Source organism: Anoplopoma fimbria, chromosome 18 (assembly GCF_027596085.1).
Source record: "Anoplopoma fimbria isolate UVic2021 breed Golden Eagle Sablefish chromosome 18, Afim_UVic_2022, whole genome shotgun sequence".
In the NCBI taxonomy this organism is placed as follows: domain Eukaryota; kingdom Metazoa; phylum Chordata; class Actinopteri; order Perciformes; family Anoplopomatidae; genus Anoplopoma; species Anoplopoma fimbria.
The window spans coordinates 10,580,247-10,603,223 of NC_072466.1; the positions used below are offsets into that span (position 1 = coordinate 10,580,247).

The 22,977-nt window shown below is 40.2% G+C and overlaps 1 protein-coding gene across 2 annotated transcripts in view; it reads right to left on the reverse strand.

Moving 5' to 3' along the window:
* utrn (utrophin) overlaps positions 1-22,977 on the reverse strand; it is a 173,805-nt gene that overhangs the window by 120,634 nt on the left and 30,194 nt on the right. For both annotated transcript variants that reach the window (XM_054618782.1, XM_054618781.1), the window contains 33 exons: positions 22,196-22,377; positions 20,945-21,095; positions 20,532-20,651; positions 19,844-19,945; positions 19,448-19,555; positions 19,148-19,327; positions 18,202-18,365; positions 17,977-18,100; positions 17,789-17,876; positions 16,912-17,156; positions 16,095-16,263; positions 14,151-14,278; positions 11,757-11,894; positions 11,549-11,662; positions 11,203-11,358; positions 10,860-11,030; positions 10,496-10,687; positions 9,700-9,834; positions 7,917-8,066; positions 7,031-7,192; positions 6,646-6,777; positions 6,336-6,509; positions 5,991-6,146; positions 5,704-5,874; positions 4,646-4,825; positions 3,882-4,010; positions 2,852-3,022; positions 2,624-2,680; positions 2,281-2,427; positions 1,361-1,498; positions 1,092-1,205; positions 722-892; positions 246-418 (listed from right to left, as the gene is read on the reverse strand). In XM_054618782.1, the coding sequence (XP_054474757.1) occupies positions 246-418; positions 722-892; positions 1,092-1,205; positions 1,361-1,498; positions 2,281-2,427; positions 2,624-2,680; positions 2,852-3,022; positions 3,882-4,010; positions 4,646-4,825; positions 5,704-5,874; positions 5,991-6,146; positions 6,336-6,509; positions 6,646-6,777; positions 7,031-7,192; positions 7,917-8,066; positions 9,700-9,834; positions 10,496-10,687; positions 10,860-11,030; positions 11,203-11,358; positions 11,549-11,662; positions 11,757-11,894; positions 14,151-14,278; positions 16,095-16,263; positions 16,912-17,156; positions 17,789-17,876; positions 17,977-18,100; positions 18,202-18,365; positions 19,148-19,327; positions 19,448-19,555; positions 19,844-19,945; positions 20,532-20,651; positions 20,945-21,095; positions 22,196-22,377 (4,892 nt within the window). The remainder of the gene's footprint in view (positions 1-245; positions 419-721; positions 893-1,091; positions 1,206-1,360; positions 1,499-2,280; positions 2,428-2,623; positions 2,681-2,851; positions 3,023-3,881; positions 4,011-4,645; positions 4,826-5,703; positions 5,875-5,990; positions 6,147-6,335; positions 6,510-6,645; positions 6,778-7,030; positions 7,193-7,916; positions 8,067-9,699; positions 9,835-10,495; positions 10,688-10,859; positions 11,031-11,202; positions 11,359-11,548; positions 11,663-11,756; positions 11,895-14,150; positions 14,279-16,094; positions 16,264-16,911; positions 17,157-17,788; positions 17,877-17,976; positions 18,101-18,201; positions 18,366-19,147; positions 19,328-19,447; positions 19,556-19,843; positions 19,946-20,531; positions 20,652-20,944; positions 21,096-22,195; positions 22,378-22,977) is intronic.

The window sequence follows — 22,977 nt, forward strand, 5'->3', positions numbered from 1 at the left end:
CTTTATCTGTTCCTGCTGTCTCCTGACTGGGGGACAGCTGGCATTTAGTGTCCCTGCAGCTTCGACCACATTTCCTGACACACACATTCACATTTGAAAACAGCAGCTTGTTCTTGTCTCCCAAGTCGCAAATTTTTTCTGTGGAAGACTTATTCAAATTCGATTCTCCACCTTATTTCTAGTTCGACGAGTGTATGCACTGTGTGATCTGTTATACAAGTTGTGTGTAAAGTTGGCACACGCACCCCTTGCGGTGGTTGTACATGCGGTTGAGGCGGTCCCACTCGGCGTTGAGCTGTATGAGGGCGTCTCCGATCTGGGAAACCTCGGCAGGGGAAGCATCCCTGATGGCATCAGGCTGTCGCTCGTGGATCCCTGTGACCCGCTCACCAACACGCTCTAGATTCTCTTTGATATTCTATAAAAAAGACAATGCAAGATGAAGGAAAAGAGAAAGCACAGTGAGAGAGGGAAGAGGGAGAAAGGTCCACACATGTCAGATAGATTGATACCAACACTTTGTTTGGTAAAGCTCTCCCCAAGGTGCAGAGCAAGTGTTTTCTAGTAAATAATTACTCTATTTCTATTACAAAATGTCCATTTACTTTCCCTTTTCTGCTTTTTTCTGCATTATCTTCGTAAAACTGCTAAACAAAAGCTTAACCAATACAATGTCAGATCATTTTTGTGACGTTTACAATGACAATTTTTGACGACCCACCCTCAGTGTGTCCTCCTGGCTAGAAAAGTCTTCGTAGAGCCCACCGCTGAGCTCAGAGGAGTTCAGAAGCAACTCGTTGTCCGCCATGGCAAGGAGCACTTTGTTGATGTCCAACAGGTAGTCGGAGGGTCTCACTGAGGGAGCCCTGCTACGCTCCACTGAAGACATCTCCTACGCCAAAGATGACCAGGAGAAAAAAAACACAGAGCAGAAGGGAGTGAGAGAAGAAAACTGTATTAACACATATTGTGCCACCTGATAATACAGCATGTCACACTATGCTAAACGAACACTAAAGTCAATACAATCAAGCACAACACATAACTCGGTAAATAAAGTAACATCCTAGATAGTCTCTGTGTGTACTGACCATGTGCTTATCCATGTGCGAATCCCTCACTTCGGCTCTTATCTGCTCTGTGTAGATGTGAGTAGACGACTCCACAGAAACTTCGGCCTGCCTGATTCGTAGCACCCTCAATTCCTAAAGCAAGCAAACACAAAAAAAACACTGACTGACCCGCAACAGTGCAAACAAAATAAGAAAGACAGCTACATTTTCTTAGATAAAAAAAACAAACAATTGCAATAGAAAAGCCTGGTTTAAGGAAGACACAACATATTTTTTACGTATCTCACCCTGTGAGCAGAATATTGGCTCTGCAGCCGGAGCAGTAGGAGCCTCAACTCCTCCCTCTGGCCTTCGTCTGAAGTTTGCTGCAGCAGTTCGTCTCCTCTTGTCAACAAGTCTTCCACGCTGGCTTTCTCCTCATCCATCTGGTGCAGAGAGACAGACGGGTCAAATGAAGAGTTCAAGAGGCGGCAATTCAGATCCAAGTTAATTGCAGAAACTTTTTTGGGAAACTACATGAATGTTAAAGCTATCAATGCAGTTAAAATAAGTAACAACTTACACACTAGAAACTGACATCAGCTGTCAGTTGCTCTTTTGCTAAACAAGCAACACGTTGTTCGGAGTGGAGACGATGCAGACGCTTTTGAAACCTGTTTAAAACACACTAAGAGCTCCCCGGCTGGGACAATGACCTTGCTTTGGACTGGTCAGGTCTGTTCAGGCAGTGTTCTACGTCATAAACCTTGATAACACAGATTGAATTCCAGACTTGTTAGGCCTTGAAAAGCCCAATCAAAGCTCTTTTTATCAGGTGGCAGTTTTATATAGCCGGTAGCTTGGCATGTCCCTCATAGAAAATCCCATAGGTTTTCAGAAAGAGAATAACAGGCAACCTGGGGGAATTTTCTGTGTATGTTTTCAAATTTCTGTTTAAAATTGCTAAAGATGGCTAACCTTAATAAAAGATCTTGGCCAGACAATAGATAGAGTTCCTGTATCTCTATCCACAACACTACAACATTTGGGACGTAATCCGAACAAAGCAATTACTACTTGGCTGCTCGTGCCTTGTCTATAGGTACATTTCTTATGATATCACCATCATTATGATCGTTATTAGTCTAAGTACTGTTTCTTTTAGAATAAAAACAAAACAAAATGAAAATGATACATTAGGAATAAATTTAAAGGTGACCTTGTTTACCTCGTCGTCATCCAGAATGTTTGTTGGGTCATGCTGCTGCTGCAGAGCCCTCAGTGTGTCCTGGAGCTCTGCCTGAAGGTCCCTCACCTCACTGGAGTCCACAGTGTGACTCTGACTCTCTGATCGGATCTCCTGGCTGTGAATGACCTATGAGAAAGAGCAGAAACAGACCTCAAGTCAAATCAAGTGAAACACATGTAAGTACCTGACTGCATGCTTCAGTTTTAACAGAGTGTTCAGCTGTGGTATGATTTGTGATAATACACCAACTCCAAATAGAGCCTTGTAGTATTTTCTCTAAAAGCCTTGGTAGCAGTATGTAGTTTGGATTAAATCTCTGTACCTGATGAGGTATCTGCTGGTTCAACTGAACACCCCCTGACTCCAGACTTGTCATCATCTGAATGCAAAAAAGACAAGGAACAGATAAAGTGACTGTACAGACTATACCTCACGCTTTCTATTGCACAGTTAAACCTTTTGTAGGAATAGCAGGATTTACACTTTATTGTTTATTAGTAAATGTGTTTTATGCAGTGGTTTTATGTGACATAGAGTCTGTGTTTTTTACCTGGGCGGTTTTGATGTGTTGGGAGACTTTGTCGAAGTTGCAGTTGAGATCAGCCAGTTTGGGCTCCACCACATCTCTGCAGGCGGGCCCCCTGCTGGTCATCAGGATGATGGCCTGGTCCCTCACATTGTCCACACGCAGACCGATGTCCTCTAGCTCCTCGAGCATGCGCTGCGGACAGAACACAGACTACTTAAATCTGTTTATGCCATCAGTCATTCTCTCAGACTGGATGGCAGTGTAGCCTTGGTACAAAACACAGAGCTGAGCACAGCATGTACTGATCAAGGTTAGCGAGGCCATGCACCCGCTGATATTTAGTGGAGACCTTCATGTCATGGAGAGAGGAAGGGAAGGGTTAAGAATTTAATATATCTGTCAGATAAATTATTTGATGCTACCATTAAAGACTTCTCCTCTTTCCTCATTTTCTCACTGTGTTCTTTCCCATACTTCAACAAACCTCCCTCTTGCACCAACTAGCTTTCACTCTATTCTTTTATTCCATTTAGTGAAGTTGGGCAAAAGAAACTACACAAAAGAAAATGTCCAAATATATTTTCTTCTTGAAAATTCCTATCTTAACCAAGCCTAAAACATTTCTGCTGCAACAGTTTAAGAAGTAGACATTTCTGCTGCAACAGTGCAATCCAAAATGGTACATCTGGAAATGATTGACCATAACCTCGTTACTCCTTTCATGAAGAAACACATTAAAACCTCCGTAAACTACAAGGTAACAGGAGGGAATTTTCTTGATGGATTCTTGCAGAATGCCTTTCCTTGCAAGAGAAATTATTTTACATAGATCAATTCTAAACTACTGTTTGATACTGCTTGTCAAGGTATACGCTCTGCCAATTCTTACATATATTCAGACGTATATTTTAATAACTTTGCAATGATAATATGGAGAAAGACAGAGTAGTAACTATCTTCTATGTACCGGGTGTGCTGTATCCTCACTTTCATTATCCCATTTATTGATAATGAAGCTTCTCTCTCACAATGTGAAAACTTCCTGCCTTACCTTTACCACCTTCTCCCTCTCTGTCGGGGTGAGCCGCTCAGCCTCGTCTAGGTGGATCTGGGTCTGGTAGAGCCAGGTGCTGATGTGAGCCAAGTTCTCATCAAAGATTTCCACTTCATTCTGGTGACTCTGCTCTCATACAAAATAAAATAAGGGCTCAGTGTTTCCAATAGAAAATAAAAACCTTTATTACTGTTAAAGGTCCGCCTGTGTTTTCCCCATTTACTACTTCATCTAAAACAAAGGCATTTAAAAGATTCTCTGAGGGTTCCATTACATTTATATGACTTGCTGCAGTGCACAATACTAGAAGAAACACTTCAAATAGTATATATATATATATATATCCTTGCTTTGTTCTTGATTTTTAAGTGTATTCCTTCGCTCGACTTACACAGGATAATGAGGAATCCTTTATTTGTATTATGAAGAAATAACCTTGTAATGCCAAGGTTGGGAAAAACTACTTGAAAATTCAATACTGAAATGATTCCAGCACATTCGATATGTGTTATATGTGCAGTCATATTTGATAAAATAATTATTTTTACTCACAAAAAGCCTAAAAGGCTCAGCGAAGACAAAATATACACCTATTCTCCCAAGAGTAGCCTTTGTTCATTTGCAAATGATGGCAAATAAAAATACTGTTTAAGCATAAAACTATAAAAAGCAAGTGGGAGTTTCGATTTAGAGAACATAGAATAAAGAACACAGCATCTTTTTATTTATTAAGCCTTACTGCATAAAATATTTGCACTCACCAGCACAGCACTGAGCCAGTCCTCGGTCCAGGTGCGGACACGGCCCCAGGCTTCATTGATGCCACAGAGTTTGTCCTCCAACATAACCTCGCTGCCCTCCACCAGAGTCTGCAGACCAGCACTGGTCTCCATCAAGCTGGACAGCTCCACCTTACGACGCTCCGACTCCTTCAGCAGGCCCTGAAGGAGGGGGACACACATACAATTTAATATTCAGTAATCATGTGATGACCTCCATGTTTCAATAATTTATTGTCATATAAGCTAGCTGTTATATATATATATATATATATATATATATATATATATATATATATATATATATATATATATATATATATATATATATATATATATATATATATATATATATATATATATATATATATATATATATATATATATATATATATCCTATATATATATATATATATATATATATATATATATATATATATATATATATATATATATATATATATATATATATAGGATATATATATATATATATATATATATATATATATATATATATTGTACAGACAGACATAAACTGTAATGCACACAAAGAAAAGGCAGGAATCATGTCAATATTTTATATTTTCAACTGTATATACATTTTATAAGTTGAAAACGTGCATCTGGATAACAAAAAAGTTAATTTGAAGAATATTTCAACACATTTTCATGTACTGTAGTGTGAACCTGTGATTTAAAACTCTCACTGCTGCACTTTAAATACTGTTCCTGAGTTTTTTGTGTGAAAGGGTCAAAAAAAGGGTCAGTTCAGTGAGTGGGATTCTATCAACATTCTAGTCCTTTTCAATGAAGAACATCCATGGTTAATAAATGCTTTCTAACACAGAAGCACTCTCAACAGCCCCACAGTCGTCCTCCTTTCATAAAGCTGATATGGTTTATATCCGGTGCTAAATAGAGAGAGTTTGGCGTTTTCAGGAACATCTCACTGTCCCTTTGCTCCACCTACTGGCCAGAAGCAGAAACACTTATTTGCGCCTGCTGAAGAGATTTGATGAGATGTTTGGACTGTTACTCACATTAGCCCAGGCGATCTCAGCATCAATTTCAGCCGGCATGTCTCCACAACTGTTCTTCTGCTGGAGCTGAGCCTCATTGGTGGTCAGCCACTCCTCCAGGGCAGCGCTCTCCTTCTGGAACTTTTGAGACAGAGACAAAGCTTTTTCCAGGTCCTGCTTGCCCTCTGTTACCTGGAAAGAGAAGGAAAATAAAGACATCTTAAATTGGTCTCATAAATATTGAATATTACTTATAATCCAACATGAGCTGCATTCAAAACAATGAAAATGAGATGAAAATAAGTTACCTGTGCCCCCAGGTCATTGTAGAGCAGTTTGAGAGCAGTGAGCTGTTCGTCCATGGCCTTGGGGTTCTCCGTCTGCTGCTTCTGCACAATCTGTCGACCTGTTTTTATCACCGTCTCCACCTCCAGCTTCACCTCACTCAACAACTTATATAGTTTCTACAATTCAAATCAAGAAAGGAAAATGATCAGTGAGGGTGAGATAGACTTTTTGTGTCTGCATAAGTAGGTAGCTAGGCTGGCAGATTATTTTTTATGTATTCTTTAATGTATAGACAGGACAGTTCACGCAATAGGCAATGAACAAACAATTTGTACTTGTGTAAAGGAAAAAGGTGTAGCTCTAACCATGCAACCACTGAGGTGGGACTGGAGTTTTTCCGGGTCCACTTCCCTGACATCCAGAATGTGCAGCTCAGCCTGGGCCCCGTCCAGGACTCTCTTGCAGTCCAACATTCGCTGCTCAAAGTTAGCTGGCTTCTGGAATAGCTGGTACTTTGTGGAGATCTCTCTCAGTTTCCTCTGCAGAGGGTGAAGGGAGAGGTTAGCAAAGTTGCCACGATTTTTCCACTGCTTTGAGCATTAAAATAGTTACAATATACCAGTCTAACATGACTTCTTGCAGTTCCTGAAGTTCTCCAGTAGGAGTCAGTGTTACCTGTAGCTGGTCCAGCATGGTCCCACCTCGAGCAGCTTTGCCATCAGTGGTGGTGGGAGGCAAGTTGGCCACGTTCCTCTTCCTCATCTCCTCCACTGTCACTTCGTGGGCTGCGATCTCTGACCCAATGTTCTGAAGGACAATCGGAAACAAACACAAGCACCATGAGTAAATGTGCACACATAAAGAGAGTGTGTATATTTTATCAACACTTGTTTTATCAATATTTGACTACTATTCCATGGGCCTCTTGTTAAAGGGAGGGCCTTCAGATAGTGAGATGAGATTGCATGAAGTAAGATTCATCAAGTTTCGATGCTTCCCTTAGTTTTTACGTCTTCTCTGATACATTTGTGTGAGTGTGTAATGCACACTTGTACTGTACCTGTGCCTCCTGTGGGAGCTGGAAGGCGTCGATACGGTCAGTGAGGTAGGACGTGAGTGTTTGGTCCAGCTGGTTTAGGGACTCCTGCAGTGTTTGGAGCGCCTGTTCGTTGTCCTTTAGAGTCTGCAGCTGCTGCTCAAGGCTGATCTGCCTGTTGACCGCCTAAAGGGGGCACAGACATTAAGTCATGGGTTTGAATATTTCACAGTCAAAGATGTCATAATAGCACTACTACTAAGTAATTATGGGGAAATGCATGTTTTAAAAATGTAGATGGAAAAGACTGAATATAAGCTGGTATATTAAAATATTAACCATTATACTGAGGAACGTGAATCCCCATCTGAAATAAAAAATAAATCTTGTTGTCTTTTAGAAAACGTGATAATGCAAAGAGTACACCAAATACTTAGGGAATGGTATACATATACTGTGTACCAAGTGCAGATCTATACAATTCTGTTTGTGCTGAAATAGTGTAAAATATAGTGAAAATATAAATATTTTATCCATTTTACTATCAATATGATAAAATATAAACGTGTTTGGTATCATATCTATATATATATCTATATCTATCTATCTATCTATCTATCTATCTATATATATATATATATATATATATATATATATATCTCAATATAAGATATCCGGTGACAATTTTCTACAAACAACCCATTGATGTTTGGTGAAAATGACACAGTTGAATACTTGCAAAGTATATAAACAAAAACAAATTTCTACTTTAAAAGAAAATGCAGATGTCTGAATAAACAAAAGCCTAAGTCCAAACAAAACACATAATGGATGCCTTTGGATTCTATCTACCCTGACAAACGCACACGTGCATCCCACACTTGCTTACACACAAAACCAAGGTCCTGACCTGGTGGTTGAGTTGCTCGTAACGAGAATTGAAGGCCTCTAGTTTTTCACTAATGAGTTCGTCCAGTATGCCCCCGTCTATCAGCGTCTGACCGAGCTCTCTGATTTGAGTCCGGTTGTCCCCAGGGTGGCGAAGCGCACTCTCCAAAGACTGGAAGTGAATGAAGAGATGGAGAAGGGAGTAAAGTTATGAGCAAATAATCATAAAAATCATGCAAAGAGGGAATAAAAGGAAAAGAGTGTGAGAAAGTGATCAAAAAAAATAGTCCTTTGAAAAGGTTTCGTCGAAGATCAAAAAAGTTAAAGCTCCTCCCAGTTCCAAAAATATGCCAAAAAAACAAGAAAAAAAAAGACAAGATGTGTGTGAAAGACTGATTCACTACCAAATAGCTGAGCAAACAGATGGAGTGCAGATGCAGAAATTGCATTTGCAGTTGGGTGTGTCGGATGGAGGCAAGAGAAAAAATATATATATAACTGAAAGAGAAAGAGACAAGTGAGAGAGAAGCTCGTCGAGTGACGACACTTGTTTGGATCCCACAGTCATTGTTTACGTGGGGTCATTAAATGTGCTTTTCCTTCCCGGAGGTAATAGAGAGAGAGAGAACGACAGCCCCACTCCAGAGGGGTGAGTCTGATTAGGAAACTGGGAGGGCTGAGGGGTGAGAAAGGGAGGTTGAAATGAATGGAGAAAGAGAGAGAGAAAGAGAGAAAAAAAAAAAAAAGCCAAAACACATAAGGACGAAGAGGAGAAGGGGAAACATTGTCTTCAAGGGTCTTCATTTTCCTTCATCACTATGCGATGTTACAGAAGCAGCACTGTGATTAAAGTGAGTTTGACAGTCGTGCTGCAGGCAAGTCTACAGATATAGCAACGGAGCAAGACAAGGCAGAAGAAATTAGGAAAACAAAGTCAATGAGGTTATGAACAGAGTTAGAATATTAAATGGCTTGTTGGGTTTATGAAATATACTTTTTTGCTACTTACCCTGTCTCAGTCCTTTTATATGTGTATCTAGTGAACATGTTGATTGGCGAGGTTAGTTAATCTTAGCTAACTAAATTCACTGTTGTCTATTAGATCGGGCAGCAGCTTCTCTCAAATATAATGCAGGTAGAGGAATATAGAATAAATGTTATTCGAAACTAATTCAAAGATGGTCCAACTATATGATTCATTATTTAAATATTTTATTCATAATACATTTTCACAATAAGTAAGATTAAAAATGTTATCAGATGGCCTGTAGTCGTAGAATAATAATAAAAAAAAGTTGTTTCCAAAAGTAATCCAGTAGTTAAAATATATTAGCATTTTCTATGTTTGTGACATTTTGTAAAACACACAAGTTGTGTCTAAAATTATGTAGATTACCGTTTTTATTATTTAAATGGATTTTGTTTATGTGTAACCAGAATAATGTCTATTTCTGAAATGTGACTTAAAGCAGTGTCTTGTAATCACACATGGGATGGGACAAATGTTTGGCATGATATGAAATTACTATTGGAAACTGTGAAGAACAAATGTAAACGTGTTTCGAAATAAAGCTCAACTAAGCTAATCTCACCTTTAAACGTATTCAAACTGCACACATAGGAACGGATTCATGACAATTTGATTATGAGTAGGTTCATAAATTAAAAATATTCCATAAAAAGCACCATTTTCCCTTTCAAAGAGTGAGAGAATTAAATGGAAAGAAAGATAAGAAGACAAAGGATCAACTTTTAAATGACAGATGAATTAAATGTGATTACAGCATGTGTGTTTGCATTTTTACCTCCAGAGCTTCATTCACGGCCTCAGTGCTCTCCGGTAAATTATCAGTAGCTTGGACCTTCTCCCCCAGCGTGTTGAGCCAACTCTGCTCCATGTCCAGGTACTGAAGCAACTCCATCCAACAGGACCAAACCTCCTACACATAAACACTCAGTTAGAAACATTTTAATATAGCTGTGCACAGCCAGAGAAAAACATGACTACAAAGTGACAGCTGTTATAAGCATGCCCTGGTTACAATCTTAAAGGACTATATGAAAAAAACCAGCAAAAATCTACAGACAACGAGAGAATAGTGACTAATGGACTTCAGGCAAAGAGTATACATGAACATAAGCACAGCTCAGTGACGGGTTTGACCTTTACCCTGCAGTCAGGGGGATGATAATCAAAAACAGCCTATGACTTTACAAAACTATGACTTTACACTCACAGATTTGATCTTAATACCAGAACCAGTGCCCTTCCAGCTGCTCTTGTTCTTTGCATGAAAATGAACAAAAAGGAGCCAGAGAAATGACACATTGTGTAAACCAACATGTCGTTCCAAAACTGAACCATGGGAGCTGCTAGTTGACGGACAAATTGGGGCATTCATGCATAAAATGATGATTATATTCTTATTTTCATGAGAATATGTGTAAAAGGGTTTTTTTATACCCAAAAAACACCCTCAAAGCCAACTTAAATCCCAAATGAGCAGGAGCTTCTTGTTTTTCCGTCATTAGTCTAAACTGATGCACAAGTTTCTACACAATAAAGGCATAGCTCAAAAAGACATCACACACACACATTACCTCCAGAGTGTGACACTTGCTCTTAAAGCGGTCACAGAGCTTTTGGTAGTTGGCTAGAACCACCTCCAGCTCAGAGGTCAGCTCCTTTGCACCGCCTCCACCAGGGGGCGATGTTCTGGACACCAGCATGTTGATGCTGTCTTTCAGGATCTTCACCTTCACCTCCTTCTGCAGCACATCCTCTTTAGCCCTCTGTGAGAGAGGAAAGAGGACAATGACGACAGTAACAGAAGAAGACTGTTAGACCCACACACTCAAATAAAGCAGAGTCAAAATTTAATTTTGACTGTTATCTGAGAATCAACCTATTTCCCAAAGGTTGCCAACTGTTCCTATTATGTTATAACCAAGCCTCCACTCCCACCTTCATCTCCTCCAGCGATGATTCCAGCTCCTCAGGACTTTTGTACTCAAAGTCCCTCATGAGAAACTCCTCATCCACCTGGGTCATCCATTCCTGCATCTCCGCCAAGTCCTTCCTCAGATTCACCTGCCTCTCCCGACTCTCTGCCACACGCTCCTGATGTCTCAGCAGCTGGAGGGACACATTAGCTTTGTAAGCGAAACAAGACACTAAAATCCCCCTGTAGTTATGTCAATGAATACAGGCACACAAATACACAAAATAGGAAGCCTTGTTTCTTCCAAAAATTAATTGTAGGATATAACAGCACACAATGCAAACAAGAGAGAAAGTTATTCCTCACCTGTTTGCTGAGCGTGTCCCATTTGCTCCGGCACTCGTCCAACTTATCCTGCCCCCACTTGGCTAGTCCTGGGACTGCAGCGTTCTGTACGGCGCTCACATTCTCTCCCATCTGCTTCAATGAACCTTCCACCGACTCCATCTCATTCACATACTCCTGGTTAGCAGAAAGAGAGAAAGAAAATATTAAAATCCTATTCAGGTCAAATGACTGCAGTCTTCACATAAACAACTGTTAAAGTAACTTTTAAGTGGAAAAGTCAAGATGTCTTTACCTTTAGAATGTCAAAATGCATTGGGGGAAAGATAACAATCAGTGTTTTCATATTTTGCATTGCCCCCCTTACCTTGCACTGGTTAAGCTCTTCCTGTAGACTCTCTTTGTCACCCAACCCCGTGGCATCACGAGACAACAGTTCCTGAACCGGATCCAACCAACGTTCAACTTCCACCAAACGCACCTGTACACAGAAGTAAACAATTGTATCAAAAACATTAAAGTAAAGACAAAAAACACTTGCAGGCTTTCTATATCACTAATTACAGCTACTTTACCTGATTGTCCTTCATGCTACCCAGGATGCACTGCAGTGTGCCCAGCTCCTCACGGGCCTTAGAGGAGAGCTGACTCCATCTTTGTAGTTCTGTAGGATCGGAGGCTTGCTGTGTTTGCTCAATCTCCAGACACAGGCCCTGAGTTGAACAAGAGATCAGGTTTAAAAGACACCTCGAAGCTGTGTAGAAACTCTGACAGCGTCTAACAGTATGTCATCTCTTGGTGAGAAAAAGATAAGACGACCCGAATCTCTTTGATTGACTGAGGCTTCACGATCATGTAAACAAACATTTGTGGCAGTCATGACATCTTAAAAAAGGTTTCCAAAGGTTTGCCAAGTTGTGATTTCACTAAACTGAACCCAAGCTTTTCCAAGTCATTTGATATTGTGCCCCACAGTGATGTTATATTAAGAACCCCCTTACCCCGACATAGTACTTTTTTGTAAACAAACACAAATATCCTCAACAAAGTTCCTCAGCATAACGTTTTGAGGTCGTACGCAGCTTTCCAGTCATACAAATTGGTTGAGATGAGGAAGATTCTTATGTTTACGACTTTACGAGCTTTTTATTCACTGGTATCATGACAGTTGTTTGACTGCAGAGTTGTGGTATGAGGGTTCAAACTACTGTGCATTGACAATATAACGCTATAACCACAACATTTGGGATTCATTATCTTGAACGACGTTGGCAGAAATTAGGCATGTTTGTTTGGTTTTCAGGCGCTTGAGAGTTATTACGCTGCAAATCAAACTATCGAAAAAAAATGTACTTGTCCCACTTCTACTTTAAACTTGGACGTTGATGTGAATGCTACTTAAGTTTGGATCTGGTAATTACAATGACTCCAATTTGACATGAATGCAGCATCACAACTTGTTTGTTTTGCCGCTGTCAATGGGTGAATAGTGTGAAACTGAAATATAATATAACTGGTGTGCACTGGGACCTGCTCCTCAAATCATTGCTAAAATATGCTACTTCTGGTCAAAATCTCCACAATTCACCTTTAAGAATGTAATAAAAAACATACTGTTAACTATGTGGAGAGATGTGACAAGGATGTAGCACAAAGTATTAAAATAAAAGGGTTTGCACAGAAGCAACAATGGGTTGTTACAACATAGCAATAAAATTAACTTGCTTGAACAGAGCGTTTAATTTACACAATTAAAAAAAATTATTGATAATTTCATAAGCAATTCACATTTGAGTGTAGTGATGGATTAATCCAATTAAACATGAGAGAACAATATTGTGCCTTTCAGATGACTACAACCTTCTATCATTAGGCTAATAGCTAATGGGACTCAGAGATGCTGTCATGGATTGTGTGTGGTGCCTGTCAGGCTGACTGACTGGTTCAGCGGTCGGTCCCTCACTGAGCTGTTTGGAGCTCCATGCAGCATGCATGGGCACGCTGCCCAGAATGTGTCCCCGCCCCCTTTCCCCGGCACCATGCCCTATCTGCCACGATAACAAGAGCTCGGGCTCAGCCACATTCCACCAAGGGATGGAGGAGAGAAACACGCACAGCAACACACACGAAACACAACCACATATATCACAAAGCTGCACACCCACACACACACACACACACACACAAAGCCTACAACACACAGTAAGACACGCACACGCACACGCACACACACACACACACACACACACACACACACACACGCACACACACACGCTTCCTCCTACACAGAGGTTTGATACAGGGCAGAGGGAAGTGACTGGCTGATAAAGGAGGCCTATTGTGTGCTTGAGAAAAAGCATTGGCTAATACTCACTATGATATATGTAGAGCCACATAGACAGACATGAAACGTAATCATTTTAGTTTAGATGTCAGAGGGCACATGTGTTATCAGCTTCAGTCTAGAGATAAACCACAACGACAACAATTCTAAAATAATAAGTATGTAGTTGTGTCTGTAGTTTTCCCTTCTCTATTTTCTAAATTTCTATTTTAAAAAATATTTAAGGGGTGTGGCCAACCAATACAGGCAACAATTAGACGCAGGATTAAAAAATTAAAAAATAATAAATATTGTTGCCAATAATACTAATAGCTGATATGAACTGTGAAATGTATTTGTTTGTTGTGAAAATGCATAGAGAATTGAATACAAATATTTGTATCCTAGAATCATCCAAGTTAAACCTTCAAGACAACCTCAAACCATTAAAATACATTATATGATTGTAATACTGTCAAACAATAATTAATTAATACTTTTCGAGGTAACCTCCACCTAAGAGTTGATGTTTCCGGTTCCTGGTCATCAGAATTTGTGTACTTTAAAGATTTCAAGTTGAGCATGGTTTTCCCTCATGGCTTTCACAGAGTCACAACTTAATTTATCAAGATCATGCACCGCTCACCTGTGCCCTCTCCACTGCTTCCTCAGCTGTAGGAATGTTTACTATTCCTTCTCTCAGAGTGGCCAGCCTGGCCGTTAGCCCGTCCACCTGGTTGGACAACACCTGGTTGGCCTCAAGTGTTGTCAAAGCTGGAACAAGGAGGAATTATATATGAAGTTAAGGTATCAGCACTTTGGCATCAGAATTTAAGCATCAAGATAAAAACCACAAGGGGGCAGTGAGCAGTTTTGGGAATCCCCTTCTGTGTATGTGTGTGCTTTTCCAGGCTGCAGGAGGATCCCAGATGTTCGACAGTCTCAAATAATTTTTTGCTGTTCTCTTCTAACCAATCATGCATGTGTAATAATCCAACTATCAATGCCACGAGATAGAATGTATGTAAGAAATATTTATCTGTGTCTGACCAAAATAAATCAAACTCAATTAAATATCTCATCCATACCATCTCGGACACATATAAAAAATCAAAAATGTTTTCAACCAAACCCTTCTGTCTACCAATTTGGTCGCTAACCAAAAGGAAACCATTGAACCAACAGCAAGACTAAACGATAGAGTTTATAAAATCCTTGGCAACCCTCCCCCGATAATCTAGCCATTCAATTTTACTTTCAGATCCAAACCAATAACTGCCCTGCTGCACCTACTACACTCATCATAAGATCAAATTTGCATGCACTTATTCCAGTACCGACTTAAAAAAAACAATTAAGGTCAGAGATAATTTTTTCACACATACAATGAAATCTGTAACGAGATTCCATATCACATTATAGCAATAACATCTACTATACATTTAAAACAGACATATAAACATGGAAGGACATCACAGATCTCATTTATCATCTTGCTCATCTTGCTCTTGTCTGTGTCGCTGTTTATGTGTTGTTGTTGTCTTGTGTCTGTTTTGTCATGTCATTGTGATTCGGTCTTACGTGCTGCAGTAGTGCCCATCTGTGGCTTCTTCAACCTCATTTATATTGAATGTTATATTATTTTCTGTTCCTGCTCTTCTTACTGTCTCTCTTCTCATCTCCTTCTATGTCAGTGTTTTAATTACCAGGTGATTTAATGCTTACATAATAGGTCTATGTTTATATACACAAAGAGCGTAGATGGAGCTTAACTGGGAGAGAAATCGAGAGAGGCACTGGTGGGAGGCAAACTGCCCTCAAGCAGAAACAAAATGGTTTTCCTTGGCTTTCATCCAAATCCTCACAGTCATAAAAGCCTAGAAGGCACAGTAAGACAGACACACACACACACACACACACACACACACACACACACACACACACACACACACACACACACACACACACACACACACACACACACACACACACACACACACACACACACACACACACACACACACACACACACACACGTCTGGAGTGGAGAGGAGTCTGGAGTGGAGAGGATCATTCAAGACTCTATTTACAGACTCGTTTTTGGCCAATAGGAGTGGATGTAAATTCCAGGGATAAAACAGAGACTGATTTTTAGGAATGCTCCAGGTCCAAGTCACATCCCCAGGTAGGGATGTAGCTGGCATGGCGGGGATGATTTTACACTCAATCGCACACTCACGCCTTTTTGAGGTTTTTGAGGCCATATAAGGACATCAACCATTACTTGTGGCTGTCCATGATGTCAAATTTACACAACCCCTGTGGGACCGAGCTCTGCTGATCTTAGCTATCACTCTTTCGTACTCCCTATAATCCTGAAAGCTTTGAGCCAAGAGCAAGAAATAAGAAATGGGTCTTTGTTTTAAGGAAGACTTAAATCTCCTGTTCTGCAGCTCCCTGAAATAGGAGGATGCCTCAAGGTCCCGTAAAAGCACATACTGTTTATACAGAGAAACCTCCTCAGAGTTTTGGAACAGGTTTCCCCTGCACCCATTTAAAAGATAATTTTGATAGAGTTTGGCAGAAGTACCTTTGTTGACCTCTTGCTCTCTGCTCTGTAGCCGCTGCAGTGTGGAGGCGTGATGTGCCGATACGACCACCATGTTGTCTTTCAGAGAGGGCATGGCTCCTAGTGACCCCGCCTCTGCAGAAAGCTGCTCCAATCTCGGACTCGAGGCAGTGACCTGGACAAGTCGGGACTGAAGAAAACAAGAAGAAGACGCAAGTTCATTCATTTGTAAGAAGAGAATTTTTCAAGGATATTCAGGGAGGGAATTTGTTGCTGTCTATGTACATCCAGACAGGAAGGGAAATGATATAAGCTTGGCTCAAGATAAGTATATTTTCTTGACTTCTTTTTTATTAATGATGTACACTGGTAATACAAGATGGAAAGTTTATGTTTCAGCAATTCATTTCCTTGTATTTGATTTATTAAGTGCCATTAAGAATAAAATAAAATAAATAAACTTTTCTCTGTATAAAGAAAGAGGGGAACCTGCAACACACTAATAAATTAGTCTGGAGAGAAATTCACAGGTTACAGGATGAAGTCATACTTTACACTGACAGTTTTTCTCTCCCTGCTCAAAGTGAATTAATCTCAAATTGAAAAATCTCGACTCCACAGGATTCTTAATCTGTATTCCTTTTACTGACTTTGCAAGCATTTCAGGCACTCTGTCTGTTAAAGAGTTTCATCTCTGCTGTGAAAACTAAAACATTTATGAAGTACCAGCATGAGCTGAATATAAGAGGACTGTGGAAAGAGGTTAGAGGTGAAATTTAAGATTAAACTCACAGAAAAGAGAATCAGGGTGAATGTTGATGGAGACTACGACTCTTACCTGACATTCTCCACTCAGGCTTCTGAGCTTAGCCTCGTCGCACTTTTCTACAGCCAAAGTTGAGTCCAACCACCGATCCTGTTCCACAAGGGCTTGGTCCAGGTCTGTCAGCTCTGCAGAAACCGCCCTGACACGGCTTTGAGTGTGAACTCGCTCGCGGGCTGCTTGCAGCTCCCTCGAACACACATCCCACTCAGTTTGGGTCAGGTCTATGTCCGCCCTCACTGAGTCCACACACACTCCCTCTATAGAGAAAGACAGAAGCCAACAGACATAAAGGCTCACTTCAAATGTACTGAACAAATAATTAAGATGGTTTTAAGGGGATTTCCACATCATTTAGTCTGTCACAGCCTGTGTTGGGAGTTTTTGGTGTGAGTTATAGAGCCTAGCAAGAGTAAAAAGTGTATGAAAAATTTGAAAACAGACAGTACGGAAGAGAGAACAGCAGATACAAGGTAAGAAAATGAGTTCAGTTTTATGGAAAGTTTGGTGTTTAACAAATATACTCCATCTTAGCAGTGCTACTCCACTACCCATCACTGCCTCCAGAACCGTGTAAACACATAAAACCCAGAGTGCCTCTTCATTTCATTGAGCAGTTAAATAAAGTCAGCAACACTGCAGGCTGACACATTTTACTACTCTGTCCACAAACACACACACACACACACACGTTCAGATTACTGATATTGAAAACTGAAAAACAATGGGAAAATTTGAGGCTTGTAAATACCCACAAAATACCAACCAGCTGTGGAAAAGTATTAAAATCTAATGAGACAAAGACAATTTTGGAAATGAAGGATCTTGGAACGTAACAAAACTGGATTTGTGTAAAATAATATTTTCAGTGTCAGTGCACAAGGAATCATACCTCTCTCCAGCTGGTCCATTAAGACTCGTCCCTCCTGGAGCACTTGACTAACTTTGGCTTCCTTTCCATTGAAGTCCGACTCCAAACCCTGCAGTGATTGGTCAACACATATTTACAGTGTGGTTTTAAAAAACATGTGCTCTAACTTGAAATTGTTTGTTTATAAGGCGTATAAACTGAATTTTTACCAGAAGTTTCTCCTGCAGGTCTGGTGTGTCGGGTGTAGTGTCGGGATGTGTGGAGGCCAGTGCCTGAGTGGACGTCTTCCATGTTTTAATCCAGCTCAGGACATCAGCAAGCTTACTTTCAAACCTGCAGAACCCAGAACACAATGTGTCTTTCATTGATACACTTTTCTGGCAAAGGAGGTATAGTGTGTACAGTACATGTCCCAGAACTGTCCCGGTTCTTACAGTTTTCTGACTTCTGCATCCGTCTCCACCAGTCGTTTCTTAGGGGGAGCCGGTGGGGCCAACTCCTGGTCACGGATCGACGCAGGTGCAGCTATAGCAACTGCATCCACGACAACCTGCTGTTCTACCTGAGTCATCCCAGCATCAGTCACGGCTTCCATTACCTTAGAATGGAGGTAGAGCGTCAGTGAGAACGGGACAGAAATCAACCACAGTCATCAAGTCAAGACCAAACAGGCTGTGACCAAATTCATACACATTCACATTGTAGTTTGACCTATTCTATACAACTCAATAAAAATGTCCAGCAGTGATTTTATCAGAAAAAACAGAATTTGGACTTGTGAATCTTCAGTTCAGACTAAGTAAAACTTTATACAACCATAACAGTGGTTTTGGTCATTTATTATTAACGTCACTTCACTTTACTGAATATTTTTATTCATAACGATGGAAAAATTGAGGATTTGTATGTTATCATTCCCCATGTCTTCACTGAACATCCAATGAACTTCCACCCATTTTACTTCCCCTTTTTGTTTTTCATCCCAAGACCACAGGAAAAGCCAAATCAACACATTCACACTGTCTAGGCAGAGCAAAAGTCCCTTTCTACAAAGTAGGTTAAGTTATCTTTTGTAAGTAGCTCCAGTTACAGAAATACATTTTTTCAAGGGGAGCTTTGTTGAACTTCATCTTCTTCCAAGCTTCTTCCAAGTTTCCCAAACACTGAGCACTACATGTTTAAATTAATTCAAATTCTGATGTAAACTGTAGCATCTGCTGGATTTTTCTAGCTAAGCAGCCGTGTGCTTTGAGCAATGAATTGCCATGGTGAGTATATGTTGTATCTCTATTAGATCAGGTACAGTAAGCAGGAAGACAAAACCCATTCTGAATAAAGTTACATGCGAATAAAGTATGAAAAAAAAAAAAACACACACACCTGGAAGGAGCAGTCCTCCAGCTTCTGAACTAGGTTGTCCCATCTATGTGCCAGCTCCTCTGTGCTTGTCTCAATCTTGGCTCCTGCCTCAGGGTTCTGTAGTAACGATATCACATCCTGTCCTGCATCAGAGAGCTGGTCAAGAGTCCTCCTCTTCTTTTCCATGTCTTCCTTTAAAATCTACAGAAATCAATCACAAATAAAAATCAATGGCTACGCTAAACATGGAAACCTTACTACTTAAGTTGTTAAAGTATCTTCAGCAGCACGGAAACTACAAACACTTGGCAGACTACTTACTGCTAATCGGCGCACATTGGTATTAATTTCACTCGGGTCATTAAAGTTGCTGGTCTGTACTTCACTCAAGGCTTCCTCTTTTTCTGCCAACCATGCTTGAAACAAACTCTACAGAGGGGGTGAGAAAATAGTAATAAATGGAAGAGCTTCACAAACATTATGAAGAGCATTGGCGTCCTGAAGCCTTGTTAACATGTAAAACATTTTGAGTTCTGAATTCAGCAATCAGGAAAAAACCTAAATTCAAAAACAGAAACATTTCCGACTCAAACAACAGAATTGCAGGATGAAGAAGCTGAAGGTATTACACCAACAATAGTGGATCTGAAACACTGAAATGACTTAAGTAAACTTCATTAAGTGTAAGCAGTAGGGAGAGCATGCTGCTTGTCCAACCTGGTCCGATAGAAGCTGTTGCCACACCATGAAGATTTCCTGCAGCTTGTGCCACCTCTCCTCTGTCCAGCGACACACAGCCGCCCAGCGCTCACCCAAAGACTTGAAAGCAGGATAAAGAGAAACATTAATACAAACATGGATGCTCTCAAAAACAATGTAAAGGAGAGGAAAAAGTTTAATACATACAATTAGGGCTGCGACTAACATTTATTTTCATTTTTGATTCATTTGTTGATCGTTACTAGATTAATCAATTAATCATTTGGTCTACAAAATGTCAGAAAATAGTGAAAATGTCCTTAAATGTCTTGCTTTGTAAGTCCAAAACCCAAAGATATTGAGTTTAATAAGATATAAAACAGAGAAAAGCAGGACATCTCTATATTTGAGAGCCTGTGTTGCATGAAAAATACTTTATCGATTATCAAAATAGTTTGCAATCTTGATCAGTCGACTTGTTGGTAGAGAAACTTAATACAGCCGGACAATCTATATAAAATGTGTGTTCACTCTGGAAGCCTTTGCAGAAAAAAATGAGGGAATAAATATGTAAATATACATAAAATAGCAGAAGGGAAACATTGTTATTATTCCTGAATGGTATTGAAAGACAGGCGCAATGTTTGAGATGTGCTGGAGGAAGACTCTCCTCCTTTATCTGACAATTTAACATCTGATAACTCACTTGTAGTTGCTCCTCCAGGGCAGCAGTGGCACTCTCACCACTGTTCTCGTCTACTACCACCACCATGTGGGTCAGAGAGTTGACCTTCACCTGCTCCGCCTCCAGGTCGTTCTGAAGCTCCTGAACAGAAACACAAACAGTGAATTCAGCACGGCCGCACATTACCCATTAACAGAGCTGGCAGAGAAGCCACTGAGCTTTATAGTGACACCATGGAGACAGTGAATGACTCATGGAAGTTCAGGATCAAACATGTGACAAAGTGGTCATAAGACTGTTTTAGGACAAGAGTAGTGCAGTGAGACTGAATTATTTTTATATTCTACTTGATCTTGTCCATGTTAAATCAATTATCTGTTCTTTATTGAATAGATTTTGGCTGTGAAAACATTTGAATGGTAAACTATATTTACTTTGTGCTGTTCTATCTGTTCTTTGTAGAGCTCCAGGTCTTTAGCGGTCGGTTCTGTCTCTATCTTTTTGATTCTCTGCTCTGTCTGCGACAGCCAATCAGAAAGCTGCTGTAACTGCTGCTGCTGGAGATCCATCAGGACTTCATGGAGCCTGGGGAGGAGAAAAAGTCAGCACAGATAGTGAGGAAGAAGGAATCTTGAAGGTGAACTGACTGTTCAGCTGGTTATTTAACTGCCTTACAGTAGCACAAATACTACAACAAATGGCAATGCTGTATACAGACTCTATACAGCTTTAGCATGCCATGACAATGAGCCATGGCATGCTAAAGCACATATACTTTCTATTAGAGTCAATAAATGCTTTCGTGGACATCATCAATACAATTTATGAACAACTGTTTTGTGTGTGTGTGTGTGTGTGTGTGTGTGTGTGTGTGTGTGTGTGTGTGTGTGTGTGTGTGTTTAAAGCATCATAAACCTTGATAACATAGATTAAGCGTTAGACTTGTTAGGCCTTGGAGGGATTGAGGCTTATCAAGTGTCACCTTCACACAGTTTGCAGCCTTGTTTATATGAGTGCAATGACAGTTAACTAGTTTCTAAGGCTGTCTGGATATCCTTTTTGGGGCTTTGAATGCTTGGGTGACAAATGTTCAAGTATATTCGAGAAATATGCGGCGCAACGACGACAACAGAAGCTGTCATACTTTCCTCAAACTTGCAGTCATAATTTACTTTAATATTTTCTTTACTTTTTAGGATTTTCCGTTTTATTTAAACGAAAATGGCTACAAAATTTGCAATAATCACATCAAATAAACTACAGCGATAGCCTATAAAAAAAAAGACGTCATAAGTAGGCTTATAAACAAATGAATATATAAATAAACTCTAGCCTCTGCCAACATAGAAAATAAAAGACCTGGCTTTGTACTGACTTTGTAATGTCTGTCTTAACAATAATAATTAATGTTGATGCATAATGAATAATGTGGGATTACTCTTCTATATTGCATGAGCCATTTCAGATTTTTGGGGTAATGCATACATAATATATTTTTTTTATTCTTTTAAACTAAAAAAAAACACTGCATTCGAATACTGATTACCATGGCAACTTCCGAAACTTCGAAGTATTGGGATCAACCTTACTAGTTTCCGGAACAATAAACTAAAAACATGTGATATTTGCAAGGTATTGCAATACCTCTATAGGACTAAAGCAGGTGTACATGTATGTGTATCTACCTGGCCTGGCGGTCCATGCTGGCCACTCGGAGGTTCTCCCAGCGAGAGTTGAGGAGGCTCATCTGCTCCCGGATTTCCTCCTCTTCCTCGTCTGTCAGATTGCCCTGGGCAATCAGTTGGTTACCGGCTTGAAGCACGTTACCCACACTGCTCTGGTGCGCTGTCAACTCCATCATAAAGGCCTTTTAGGGGAGGAGAGGTAAAGAGTTATGGTAAAATCATGTTTTACTATTTAACAATTTGAAATGTTGGTCTTCCAGACAAGCTGTGTGCTAGAAGCAAAACAGCCATGGGATCTGTATGAACACGATGCACTATACATTTAGACTTATCCAGATTCAGTCCAACATGGAGACCTCACATTGCTTATATAGTCTGAGGCAGCATGCTGACACTTGGCATCCAAATATTAAAATCTGGATGCGTTTCTCTTCCAACCCCCTTCCTCTAGCTTCACTAGGTAGAACACTTAATTGTGCCCTGCAGAAGCTCTGGGTATCACCTCTGAACCCTTGCATTAACGAGTGTTGCTGTGGCAACAGTCAGACAAGCCTGAGAGGCACAAACTGAGGAGCAGAATCTGTCAAGCAGCCAACTGAGGCCAATTACAAAACAAAAGAGGGAGGAGGAATGCTTCAAGAAGGAAAACAAGAGCAACTTTGAAGGAGTTAAGTTGCCTCTTAACTCCTTAGAGGAGCTGCTTTTTGCTGGTCCTTGTGAGCAATATGAAGCCCGATGAATTGAGTTATTGTCTGTTTCCCGTGAGCTCTCTAGATGAGTAA